The 13,723-nt window shown below is 41.9% G+C and overlaps 1 protein-coding gene across 2 annotated transcripts in view; it reads right to left on the reverse strand.

Moving 5' to 3' along the window:
- The window catches only part of Pdzrn4 (PDZ domain containing ring finger 4), a 362,347-nt gene that overhangs the window by 20,013 nt on the left and 328,611 nt on the right, over positions 1-13,723 (reverse strand). For both annotated transcript variants that reach the window (XM_005354310.3, XM_026782810.1), the window contains 2 exons: positions 9,110-9,211; positions 4,936-5,052 (listed from right to left, as the gene is read on the reverse strand). In XM_005354310.3, coding sequence (XP_005354367.1) covers positions 4,936-5,052; positions 9,110-9,211 — 219 coding nt within the window. The remainder of the gene's footprint in view (positions 1-4,935; positions 5,053-9,109; positions 9,212-13,723) is intronic.

Genomic DNA, 13,723 nt, shown 5'->3' on the forward strand with positions numbered 1-13,723 from the left:
GTGGATCGCTGAACTCCGGGTGTGTGAGTGTGCTTTTATATTAAAATTGTCTTCTTGTACCCACTGGCCTGGATTAATTAAATTCGCCTTCACCCTGTAGTCAGATTGATATCTTAAATGTCACCATAGAACCTCCATCTAGCAACTGATGGAAACAGAGGCAGAGACCTGCAGCAGAACACTGGGCTGAGCTCCCAAAATCTAGTCGAGGAGAGGGAGGAGTAAGAAAATGAGCAAAGAGATCAAGACCATTATGGGGACACCCACTGAAATAGGTTATCTAAGCTAGTGGGAACTCACCAACTCTGGCCAGACAGGGAAGAAACCAGCATAGGACTAAACTAGTCCCTCGGAATGTGGGTGCCAGTTGCATGGCCGGGGCAGACTGAGGGGCCTCTGGCAGTAGCACCAGGATTTATCTCTAATGTTTGTACTGGCTTTTTGGAACCCATTCTCTCTAAATGGATACCTTGTTCAGTCTAGATATAATAGTGAGGGCCTTGGTTCTTCATCCTCCCTCAAAGCAATGTGCCTTACTCTCTCTCTGAGGAGTGGATGGGTCGGGAAGAAGGTGGAGGAATGTGAGGAGGGAAGGGAATAGGAACTGGGATTGGTATGTAAAATAAAAAAAAATCGTTTGTTTTCTTTTTAAAAAAAAAAAAAAAAAAAAAATAAACGCCAACTATAGCATCACCCAACACTACAGGGTTCTAGAGACTGGAAAGCAATCTGCTATTCTAGATTCTGTTGTGAATGATTTACTGGGTTAAGTTGCTTCTCAAGAAAGATAAGAACTTCAGCATCCATGTCAGTCAACTCTCATTGACTAAAAGGAAGGGCAAAAATAGGCTCCAGAAAGAAATCACACACACAAAAAAAAGGTCCCAAATGAAAAAGCCTGTAGGCCTGTGATGGAATCTCCCAGCTGTTTGTACTCAGATAGTAGTTGTGCTAGACTTCGTATTGGCTTCACAAATAAGACTGTAGTCTGTGATACAGTGAACACTAGTGCGTGCATGCATATGAACAGATCTCAATAAATGGAATGAGAAGCAGCCAAGATTGCAATATAGCCAAATAATATAGCCAAAAAAGGTGATTCTATTCCTCAACCAGCCTTGGCTTCCCATCTTGCTTTTAGATATCTTCATTTGGCTTCTTGCTCTGCTCGGTTCCTTCCTGTGCTCTTTCCTATCGTTTATGGTGATTCTGTTTCTAGTAGTGGGCACCCGACTGCTTTTATAGTTCCTAACTTGTTTGGATTGCTTAGACACAATGGTGACCATCTAGTATGATTCTTTCTCTACAAACAAAGTTTATTCCTCAACCCCAAATCTAACCACTCAACTAGACCCTCATTCAGCAGCAATAGCAGTTCTCACTGAACTTTCTAGATCAAAGAATGCATAAAGACAGAGGACAAAAATTACCTGACCTGGATAATATATGGGTATAATTTTCTTAATAAAATTTTCATAATAACTAATAAAGTTCTGAGAGTATCTTCTAGAAAAATACCTAAAGTACTTCGTTAGTGATTGACTATTATGAATTGGAACCAACTTTTTTGAGAATGGGTATGAACAGAAGGATCCAGTTTATCAGTACAACCATGTCATGTACTTAAGATCCCTTGTATAGAAAGTGACTGCCCACATTGAGCTACACAACCTATGTTGAGGCATGACATTTAGCCAGTCAGTGAGTGTCCCGGCTAGTTTTATGTCAACTTGGCACAAGCTAGAGTTGTCTGAAAGAAGAGAACCTCAATTGAGAAAATGCCACCTCAAGATCTAGCTGCAAGGTATCTTCTTAATTAGTGACTGATGGGGGAAGGACCAGCTCATTGTGGGTGGTGCCATCCCTGGACTGATGGTCATGGGTTCTATTTTTAATAAAGCAGGCTGAGAAAGCCAGAGGAGTAAGCCAGTAAGCAGCATCACTCCATGGCCTCTGCCTTAGCTCCTGCCCCAAGGTTCCTGCTCTGAGTTCCTGTCCTGACTTCTTTTTATGATGAACAGTGATATGGAAGTGTAAACTATGTAAACCTTGCTCTTCCTAAGTTCTTTTGGTCATGGTATTTCATCGCAGCAATAGTAACCCTAACTAGGACATGTTCTCCCTTCCCAGCCCCTAGAAATCCCCTCAAATTAACCCATTACAGAGTTAAGTTTGAGCCCTGCTTCAGCTCCTGGCCTCCTTCCTAGTTGCCAATACAACACAGCTTTTTTTATTCTGTAAAAGTCTGAAGTCATAATGTTGGCTACTGCACCAATTGAACAGTGATCCCTTCCCCAATAACAAGTGAAAACGGATAGTTTCCAGAAAAATCTGAGCAACACAGATGAGCAGGCATTCATATAATATAAAAACATGTTTTGACATATATGGACATATCTAATCTGCATATAGGTTGCACATATGCATATATATAATTTTACTACCTGATAATTTTTACTTTCATAAAGAACAGCTTATCAATGGTCCAAAGAGATGGATATGCTAAAAGCCTTTCTTTCCTCACTGCATGTCATCCGTGACCCACCTTATTCACTCCACGTCGTTTTCCTTACTGTGCATTTACTCACTATAGTAAATATCTATCTCCTAACTCTAGCCTACATGACTAAACCCAATTAAACCTGTGGTAAGAAAGAATGGATGGAATGATAAAAGTACTCTAAAGTAAGTTTAAAAACTCTCTAGATAATTGCTATTTCCTTCTTCAAAAGTAATGTCATATAAATAATAAGAAAATACAGCTCTCTCTCTCTCTCGTATTAATTATAGAATTCTCAAGCTTTCCCTACAATACGTTCATGTATTAGTTATGACTACATGGATTGATTTTAAATGCCTTTCTGATAAAAAAAAAATTATAGTTAGCAAAGGAAAGCCATTCACAGCCCCACATCTGGCTCTGTCTGACAAGGGCTACATGCTGTGCCTCGCTCACCTTAACCCTGATTGATGGTCATATTATTTCTGGGAGTTTGAGTATATATGCAACAGTTCTTACAATGAAAGCACGCTCGTATCTTGTAAGGACTTGAGACAGTGCAGAATAGCTAGTCTTTTTCTTACTTCATGTACAATTGGAAGGATACAAACCATGCCATGCGAATCACTGTACAATGACTTCAAGGCCCCTGTGCAACCCAAGACTGCGTGGAAAGTTAACCTTGGCGGTATAAGGCATTCACTAAACTGCCTCCAAATTTAAGTTGCTAAGTTGACTTTGCATTCACTGGTCTGTGAAAAGCTGTGAAAATGAAAATCTCCCTTCCGATCCCAGAGTTTCTTGCTCTAACATAATGTTCCTAACATAATGCCTGGCTGTCATTTATCCCTCTGGAATTAGGACTTTGATAGACAGTATTTCTGACAGGACATTGCTCATGCAATAGTCCCTCTTATGAGGGCAAAAGGTGTTTTAAAGGTGTTTGTACTTCTCATCAGTTTTCAGGCTTCTGGTGAAGAAAAATGGCCACACAATGGGTCTCTAACCTCAGGCACGTTTTGTGTTCCTTCACAAGCCCTCACAGCTGTATTCCACCTGATGTGAGCAGGCAGCACTTGGCACTGCATGCTCCTGAACAGGATCTCTCCCTTACTCTTTATTCCAACAACCTCTTGTCAATTCTGTATTGGTTACATTTTTTATCTAAGAAAGAAAAGGCCTGGAGCAAGGATTTTCTTGGTTGTAAGCAGCAGCTGCCAACAAAAGATATCTTTATTTGTGGCTGGTGCTGACTGAAGTCATATATAGAAACTCCCACCCTACCTATACTGCAAAACAACTACCACCCAGTGGCATCACTTCTGAGCACGGGCTAGGAGAGGGGCCAGCAAGAATCCCGAGATACATCACTTCTGGCTGTGTCGACAGTGGAGCTTGCTGTCTCAGGGTGTAGTTACGACACTCTGTTTGAGATGGTAGCATGAAAACATATTTCATTATTCAGGTTGGTGAGGTGTTAGAATGGCTATGCTTCACATGGTTTAACGTGTCAGGATTTTTTTTTAAAAAAACATCTTTTAGGATGAGTTAATAATTAATGTTGGGACTAGGATGATAATTAAACCAAGTAGTAAATTGACAGGAATGTTAGCAAGAGATATGTCAGGCAGATGAAAGACATGAATTAGAATAAAAAATAGGTCATGTTTTTTTGTAGTGCAAAAATAACAAAAATAAGACTCTTAGACTTACTCTGCCGTAGCCACACCATGCTCTTCCCTCATTATGTATTAATTAAGGTCAGGAACTCCATTCTTTCAAACATTCTAAGTAGCAGGATGGTACTTGGAACATTAAGAGTTCAAATTTCTGTTGAATGAATATGTGACCATAAGATAACATGATGTCGGTCACCTCAAATAATGCTGTGGGGCATGCATACAGCCGGCATGGGGCTAAAGATCACCTTTATGGTTGTTTAGGTGCACACAGGTGTTATTAACCCATGAAGTATACAAATCCTTATATCACATCTTCTTCTCTTTACATTTATAAAAACATTTTATATTGTAAAGTTCAAATTTCCATTTCTGAAGTTACTCATGGCATGGCTATGGCAGAGTAAGTCTAAGAGTCTTCATTTGATAGCTAAGTTCATTTGATAGCTGCTTGTTCCTAGTAATTATAGCCAAATACAACACACATATTTACTATTAAGTTTCTGCAAATTACACTGAAAACTACCTATTTCAACATCTTAATGCTACTGTATTATATTAACAATATTGCTCAGGCTTTCCAAACTGGGAATAATCTTAATAGAAAAGGTCCGTATTCCTTCTGCTTCATTTGAGAGGATCATTTGCCCAAAAAGATTACAGAGTTGTTTGATCAACCCCTTTGACTGTGTTTCCTTACCCATTAGAGAAAACTAGCAACATTTCCAATGATGCTGTTCAGATGGGTGGCCCTACCTGCTGTAGCTCATTGGCTGTGCACTGAGCCCCTTCATTATGTTCTTCCTCCAGCATCTCTGAGTTTAACTCCTCTAAGAATTCATTCCTTTCATCTTCCAGCCAGCCTTCATCCAGCTGCAAAGGAAAACATTAGTACATTACATTACGTTAGGGAGACCCATGCTAAAATAGGGTAAGCCTCAATGCGGGCTTGCCGACCAGCTCTCTTTATCGGTGATTCTCTTCAGAGCCACAGCCCCCCTATAGTCACCTCTCAGAAAGAAGAAAAGGTGAGACAAAAAGAAAGGAAGAAAAGGATTCTCAGACCTTTTATCCTCTACTGAAACAGCTTTAGATTTTTCTCTCATAACTGAGTAAATCCCACAGCACCGAGCATTACCTTCTTTCAGAACCCATAAAAAGCGCACTGTATAATCCACAGCTGGCGTGCTCATTATCTCCCACAGCCCTGGCTGAAAAGAACTGCAGTGGTTCTGATCCGGCTATGAGACAATTGGGCTTTTACCATGAACAGCATCCCCCAGTGTGACTGTATACAATGTGCCCCCAACAAGCAGATTTTACCCTTATCCTGCTTTTTTTAAAAAAATTTTTAGTTGGATGACTCAAGATAGCAAGGTGAAGCTCATCATAAAAGACTTGATAGACAACAGATTTTATCTATAAAAAAGAAAAGAAAAAACACCCCAAAGACTAAAAACCAATCACCCAAACTTTAATTATTCTCTCTCTCTCTCTCTCTCTCTCTCTCTCTCTCTCTCTCTCTCTCTTGCACTGTGTGTGTGTGAGTGTGTGTGTATGCATGCATGCCTGTATATGTCCAAATTCCATGGGGTCCACCGGAAACTCGGAGGACATCCTGTGGGAGTATGTCTTTTCTTGGCACCAGGTGACTCCAGGGAATCAAACTCAGGTTATCAGGCTCGGTGGTAAGTGACTTTATCCACTGAGCCATCTCACTGGCACCTAAATTCTTTAGGAAAATAAAAGTAACCTTAACCATGCCTGCTTATTCACAGGGTCCTGAGAATTACTCAAGGCCTCAAGCGTGTTAGGCACATGCTGTACCATGGAGGACACCCCAGCTCCCATCACTTCTCTTAGTCCTAGGGATTCTGGCCAATGTGGTCTTTAAAGGAAGTGGAGTGGTACACAGTTGTGTTTGTGGGTGAGGCACTTTCAGTGAACCCTCACTGAAACAAATCTCGTTGGTTTCTTCACACAAAGTGAAGTAGGAAGCTGGAGACTACCGTCACGCTTTGATGGCTGTAGACAGCCAATGCGGATAATTGGCCTCCGTTTCTGGAGCTGGAGTACACACATCAGCTGTTTATGCTCATTAAATGACCCGTACTGCCATCAGAACTCTGTTCACTCTGGGCTACAAACAGCACAGGTGTCTACTGACAAAGGGGCAAGAGTCGGAGGTGTTTTCAATAAGAAACCTTTAACGACAAATGAATGTCCTAAAACTTAAAAAGAAAAAAACGCCAACTTGAAAATAGGACATTAAGTGGTACCACCAGCGTTGACACACTCACATGACATTTATTAACAGAGGACAGTTCATGGCGTCATCGTAGTTAACATTCATTTTGACAAAATGCCTGGGAGAGGGAAAAGTCACGGAGGACTTGCCTCCATCAGGTTGGCCATGGGCATGTTTGTGGGTACATTTCTTTAGTTGTTAACTGAGGTAGGAGGGCCCATCCCGCTGTGGGTGGTAGCATCCCTGGGTAGGTGGGCCTATGTTATAACTGGTCTATGCCAGTGCATAGCATCCTCTGTGGTCTTTGCTACAGCTCCTGCCTCCAAGAACCCTCAAGGAGCTCTTGCCCTGGCATCCCTCAGTGGTGGGGTAAAACAAACAACCAAGAAAGCAAACAGTTCTTTCCTCCCCAAATTGCTTTTGGTTCTGGTGTTTATCACAGCAAAAGACAGCAAACGATAATGCACGGATTCCATGGTGGCCATTAAAACCCACACAGAATTATATTACCTCAGATCTAACTGTATGCTAAAGTTCCTTGCTAAAATTGCAAGGAACAGGAACGAAGGATTAGCTTCACAGGACAAGGTGTGGTGTCTGCACAAAGTAGGTTAGGTCAGACACAGCACTGAGTAGAGAAAGGACGGAGTACACCGTCTCCAAACTGGTGGTTCCAAGTTTCTCTGAGAGCCCTTGCTGCCCCCATTTCCCGAGGGGAACGGGATAGAAAGCAATATCTTTAATGGTCTGAGGAAGAAAATGGGCAGGAAATGAAAGAAAGGTGACAGGGAAGGAAGGAAATGAGTTATTTAAAAACATTGCACAGATGCACACTACTGCCCCCAGCAAGCACATAGATCATTCCCAAGGATCTGGAGAGCATTCGAAATATTTTTAAACACGCTATGGAAAGCACACAAATAGTGTGCTTCCTCATTTTCCCTGCTCAAACTACACACTCACGCAATGCAACAAGATACGCTGAATTTGACAGACAAAGACAGCAGGTGGAGAAACGAGATTCGTCTGCTTTTTTCTTTTTCATCTCTACCATGTACCTTGTTAATTCTATTTTAAAGGTATGGTGTTATGATGAATTTTCTTGGATGATTTCACTGGAGATCCAATTTTCAAAGCAATTACATCTTTTCTTGTGACATGTAGAGCTCTTTTTCAGAACCAAGGGTGAAGGCAAGCCTGGTTTGAGCAGGGAGTGTGGTGGTCTGTGGCACTGGAGACGTCTGTTAGCAAGGGGTAAAGAGTCTGATGTGATGATTCGCCCTCCAACACTGACTATTGCAGAGGGAAAGCTCAGGAGCACGAGCCTGATAGCCACCCTCTGCCAGCCAGGTATGCCTGGCAAAGAGTGGCAGGTTTAGTCTTAAGCCATTAATATCTATTATTTCTATTACCCATTATGATCACTCTGGGAAACGCTTCAGTTCTAAATTCATGAGCTTCCCAGCAGCTACAAGGGAGGACAGGAAATTGCCTTATAACAAACCCTTTCCACAACCGGGATGGCCGTTTGATTCTTTCCAACTTACTTTTCTTTCTTTTTTATTTAAGGGAATGGGATCAGTGAGATAATTGGCTCAAGAATCTTCCAGATAATTGTGATAATTTCAAACGTATTTTAAAATTCCCTCCTAGCACGAAGGCACTCCAGCCTGGTGTACGGGCTCATTCCTCTCCACCACGACCTCAGGTGTGTGGCTCTACTCCGCTCCAGGCTACGGCAGACTTTATGAGAACCATTTAGAATGGTCAAGGGCATAAAGGAAATATATGCGGAAGGAGGGGTTTTTTTATATCCACTCTATCCAAGTCGGGAGCCAGCCTGACACTGAAATACACGTTCTCTGTATTTATAGAGAGAATGTAGTTACTGAGTCTGAAAAATATCAGATCAATAGCCCGGGAGACAAGCGATGACATAACTAACTTCCCTCCCACAGCTGACAGGTGGGTAGGACAGTGACAGCGTGCTGTCCACTCTGCGTTCAAGAGGACAGACACAGGAAGTGGAAACAGGCGCGAGGCAGTGCCTTTCCCTGACCGTTTACCTCTTCTTGTTGCTGATGGCACCTTCCTCTCTCAAGACAGACAAGTATTCCGTTTGAAGTGTCATTTTTGGGTGGCAGGAAAATGTTTTTGTCACGTTAATTATGGAAAAGAACTTGTTGTCCTCCATGAAACTACACCAGAGAGAGTTCGTTTCATAGTTATTTTAGGAAGACTTAAGATGATAGCTACATATGCTAATATTTTTCTCATTAGAGAATCCTTCATGATGCCTTAATATGCCGATTATATATATTAGATGGAAGCCTAAGGGAAGGGTCTATACAGAATTTAAAATGAAATAATCTGAAGTCAACTATCTCTCATTTGTTAATGCATTTAAGAAACTATCAAGCAGACAGAGAGATAGGATTCCGTTTTGTGCGTTTTAAATTTTTCTCTAAAATCGATGCTTAGCTATTTTTCCTGGAGTCTTTAGTAGGCTTTTCTGGGGGTGAAGTTAGACAGTAAGGATCAGCCTTTGCGGTGTTTTGTATCTGTGTTTATACAGACAGCCATGGAAGAGATTCCATGCCGCCTAGCAGGAACACATAGACATTCACTCATGAACCCAGTGAATATAACGTCCAGGCTCAAGACCCTGCCCTCTGTTCGAACCTGCATATCGGGCCTGGCGACCAGGAGCACAAGTCTCTTACACTCCTCGCTTGACAGCAGAGCCACGGCCTCTTCCCGGTTCTGGATGTCTTCCCCATTTATCTAGAGCACAAATGCAAGCGGCACATTAGTTTCTATTTCCACAATGCTGCACACAATAAATGGCAAATATCAGCTCATTTATGGTGAATGTATGGACAATGAAACTCCCACAATGGGCTCATCTTCGCCCCTCCGTGGAAAGTGCCTTCACTCAATTACACGCGCGCTGCAAGAGCCGTATCGATCCCTGAAGGATGGTGGACATCACAGGAAGCAGTTATGTTCATAAATGTCCAACCTGCGCCCTGGCAACATACATCTAGCAACACAATTAACCAGCCCCTGACAGGTGACGTTCATCTTTCTCCGCTCAGAGTAATGGAAGTGTCACTCTGAGATAATAGTGCTGGGGGAAGCGGCTGGCAGTTCCACAACTGAAATCCTTCATCCTGCACGCTCCCGGGAGCCAATTAGAGAGCTGCGGAGGACCCCTGAGCAGGCTGGCTCCCAGACTGCTGCTGACCTGGGCTCAGTTAATCACTTCGTGTTTGGGTGGGAGCCTGACTCAGTTGTCCAAACATCACTCCAGTTATATCCCAGATGAGTCTCATCCAAAAAGAGAAGAGCTCTTTAGGACCCTGCTTCCTACACTTGACTCCTTCCAAGGGTTTACCCATTTCCTCTTTCAAAAAAAAAAAAAAATCACATGCAATATTTTAAGTATACTTGGAAATTTTAAAGATTGAATCAAGTAAAATTGACTTTTACCAAAAGAGGGAAAGAAACCAACCTTTTGTGAGCTTTATATTGTGCAGAAAAAAAAATCCTACAGCATTCAGACATGTCCACGTTCTTAAAACAGAGTAAGCATCCTTAAACTACAATTTTGTGTTCAGATGTATTTATTTTTAATTTAGCAAATTTTCCTTTGGATGCTTAAAATCATTTTGTTTTATTGATTTCTCAAATTCATAGAGGCAATGTTTTCAATCTCTAGCATATTATCAAAAAAATGTGGACGTTTCAAACATAGAGGAAAGTCCCTAAATGAACACTAAATAGGAAAGAGATGTGGCCATGCTAGCCAGGTTCTCTCTCCAGCAACTTCATATTTTCACTCAGAGTTTCCACTTGTGGGTCTCTGGGATTCTGGTTGCTCTACAAGGACAGACAGGGTAATCAGAAAACAGGGAAATCAGTCTTAGAATCTCACTTTGGACCACTGAATCATCCTTATCCCTAAACCCTTATTAGAGATGCTTAGGAAAGCAGAGCACAGGAGAAGAAAAGCACCCAGCTCACATTTCATGCTCTGATCAAAACAGCCGCCACCTCCGTTTCTTGCTTGTCTGTACATAGAAGCCCCAACACTCGTGGGTTTCATGTGTATTCCTTTTTATTCCTAGTTCTCAAATGAGCCTTGTCCAGCTAGGACTGTGGTTTTAACAGACTATGGTCTTTACCTCTTTTGGTCTAAGGGCTTCCTGTTGTTCCATGGCACTTCTTAGTTTAACTGCAGCACAACTGTCTCGTGCTAGGCATATTTGATTCTAAATGTCCTGTGATTTCCGATACGGCTAAGCTCCATCTTTTTGTCTGGGATGTAACACTCACTACTTTCCCCTCTGGCTTTCACTCAAACTTATGCATACTTTCCCTTTCATCACCCAGATTCACCTGCTATCACTCTGCTCCTCATCTCCGCTACCCTAATGTTGCTATCGTGCTTGCCAACGTAGACTAGATGCTCATAGTGGCTTTTTCAGAGGGTCGTGGTAAAGGGCAACTATTTGCCTGGCATAATTTCAGCGTGTGCCCCTATAGATGCACAAGCTGTATTACCCTATCTATCTATCTATCTATCTATCTATCTATCTATCTATCTATCTATCTATCTATCTATCTATCTATCTGTGTGTATAGTATATATATTTAATCCACTGTGAAGGCAAATTATGTCCTGCTAAGTAAAGACAACAGAGTAAAAATCTACAAAGACTTATTTATGTAGGAGTAGGTCTGTTTCTGTCTAGACAGGTATTTATTTTTGATGTAGTCTTAACGTTTACAAGGACACCAACACAGTGGCATGTTTACTTCTCAATCCCTCTGTAGTTGGCAGTCAGCCTTCTTCCTTGTAATCTCATAGTGGCCTGCATCTTGGCTTCTAGGATTGCCGGTAAACACAAAACATGTGCTGTAGAAGTCACTTACCTTCGGGATCACACGGGATGAAATGAAGCCACGGCAGAAATTTGCTATTAAAATATTATTCGCGATTTTCTTTTTCAAAATAAGGGTCACTTTATCCAACTGGTTGGTAGATTTCTGTATTCTCGGGATTTTAGTTTGATGTTCAAACTGATATAAAGCAAGAAATGCGGCTGTGTGCTTCAGCAAGGAACCCTCTCAGAGATGAGAGATCTGAGGAGGGGAATCTGATAGAGCTCTCACCCTTCAGCTGCCTTTGTTCCTGGAATAATGGCTTGTGGTTGCAAAGCTGCTAGTGGGGAAGCAGCTTGCTCTTTCCCAGGAAGACACAGCGCATCAGAGAGAGGAGAATGATCTCCAGTCCTGTCCCCCTCGGCTTCCTGAAGGCCATTTGGCTTAAGAAAGAAGGGATGAAAGCCTCAGGGAAAACAATATGATAATGTCGTTCAAAATGAGGTTAATTTTTGTATAGAATAGATGTAGACCTCATATCTTCTGTGTATAAACATGCAAATATTCATTCCAAAATGGGTATTGTTGGGGCAGGGGAAAGTAGGTATGTCTTTGTGCTGGATGAGAGAAATGAACCAAGCTCTCATTTTAGGTCTGATCTCCAGCAAAGGGAGTGTGTCAGGGAGCAATGCCCAAAGATCTGTAAGTGGCATAATATGGTTTTCCTTCTTGCATATACCAGTATGTAGGCTTCGGTAGTGTTGTACCTGAGACAGATGGACATCTGAAATGTTGGCATCCAACTACTTTTGATATTTCTAAGGAAAACCTAAGCATCTTGGGCAAAAGAAGGAGACTAAAATGCATGTGTATTTAATAACTAAGAGAGGGAAGGGGAGGGGTATATGCTGATACAAAGGGGCAAGAAAAGACTCGGGGAAAACCATTGTCCAAAGAGAGGAAATCAACACATAGGAAGTCACGCTGCATGCAGACAGCTCACTCAAAGGCTGTCATCCCATCATTCCTTCGGCAGAGCCTTCACAGAAGGAATCTGTAGGCACATGGTTGGCTCTTTGACCAGCGTGACAGCAGGTTGCTTACAGGGACTCTTCTATGCTTATGCCTCCAAGGAGACAGTGGGGCATGGTACCGTCTCCTTTCTGGAACTGGTTGTTTGTATGACATTTAACCATTGCAACTTAACTCAGAAATGCCTTCTTCGGCTCTATAATTTTTTTCAAGTAAATTTCAGGAAAAAGATGGATCTAAATTATTGTCAATGGCATGGCAGATAGAACCACCAAGCACTTTGGGAAAAAATATATTAGAACCGGAAACATTCAGGAGAGGCTGATTCATGTTCATGTTTTTTCCTTCTGCATGGTCCCTTTCTGATGTCTACCAACTGTGAGTTTGTGTGTGTGTGTGAGAGAGAGAAAGAGAGAGAGAGAGAGAGAGAGAGAGAGAGAGAGAGAGAGAGAGAGAGAGAGAGAGAGAGAGAGGAGAGAGAGAAGAGAGAGAGGAATGGGCATCATCAGAAAGTCATCTAAGATGTCTATGGTATGCTAGATGAAGAAAATATTAGCTCCACAATGAGGGCAGACTCATAAATACACTCCCCTTAGGCCATCATAAATAGACAATTAAAGCCACAGCTTCTGTAAAGAGGTTAATTTAAACAAACGCCAACCCAGAAACCTTATGGATAAGAAGTAATTCCTCTGTTTTCTCCATTGCCCTCTCTCTGGGAAAGGAGTCATTAATTGTTCATTATAAGGTATCCCATAATCTCCTCACCAGACAGATGGGAGCTATTTGTCTGTGGGTACAATTTTGTCACAGTTTTATTTAATATAAATTTCACCATCACCCTTAAGACACTTTGCTTCCTATGTGTGTGAGACAAAATTGAATTCTAGGCTTTTTAATGTGATGTGTGTGTGTTCATTTAGTTTGCAGTATTTGTCAGAGAATGTAAAATAATCTGGCAGAAAACAGCACTTTATCAACCCTGCCATTGTTTCTTCAATGAACTGATTCCATTAAGGAATTCTTTATTATTCCGTAGGCGTTTTCCTTCAAAAATAAATCTGCATACAAAATAGCTAAGAACTTAGAAGCTTCAAAATATGCGGTCTCATGGAAAGACATGCACTCCCACTCCTTTCTATCCAGTTAGCCACAGAACTAAAGGATGTAATCTTATTAAATGTAATTTTAAAAACGGTGTTGCCAATGAGAGAAGAGCCGGCTGGAAAGTTGGAAGGGAGCCAGGTGATGGTATAAGACGAGGTGTGTGTGGGAAGCAGAGGAGGCAGCAGCTGGAAGAGGAGGAGGCAGCAGCTGGAAGAGGAGGAGGCAGGAGCTGGAAGAGGAGGAGGCAGGAGCTGGAAGAGGAGGAGGCAG

This window comes from Microtus ochrogaster, chromosome 15 (genome assembly GCF_000317375.1).
Source record: "Microtus ochrogaster isolate Prairie Vole_2 chromosome 15, MicOch1.0, whole genome shotgun sequence".
NCBI classification, from domain to species: domain Eukaryota; kingdom Metazoa; phylum Chordata; class Mammalia; order Rodentia; family Cricetidae; genus Microtus; species Microtus ochrogaster.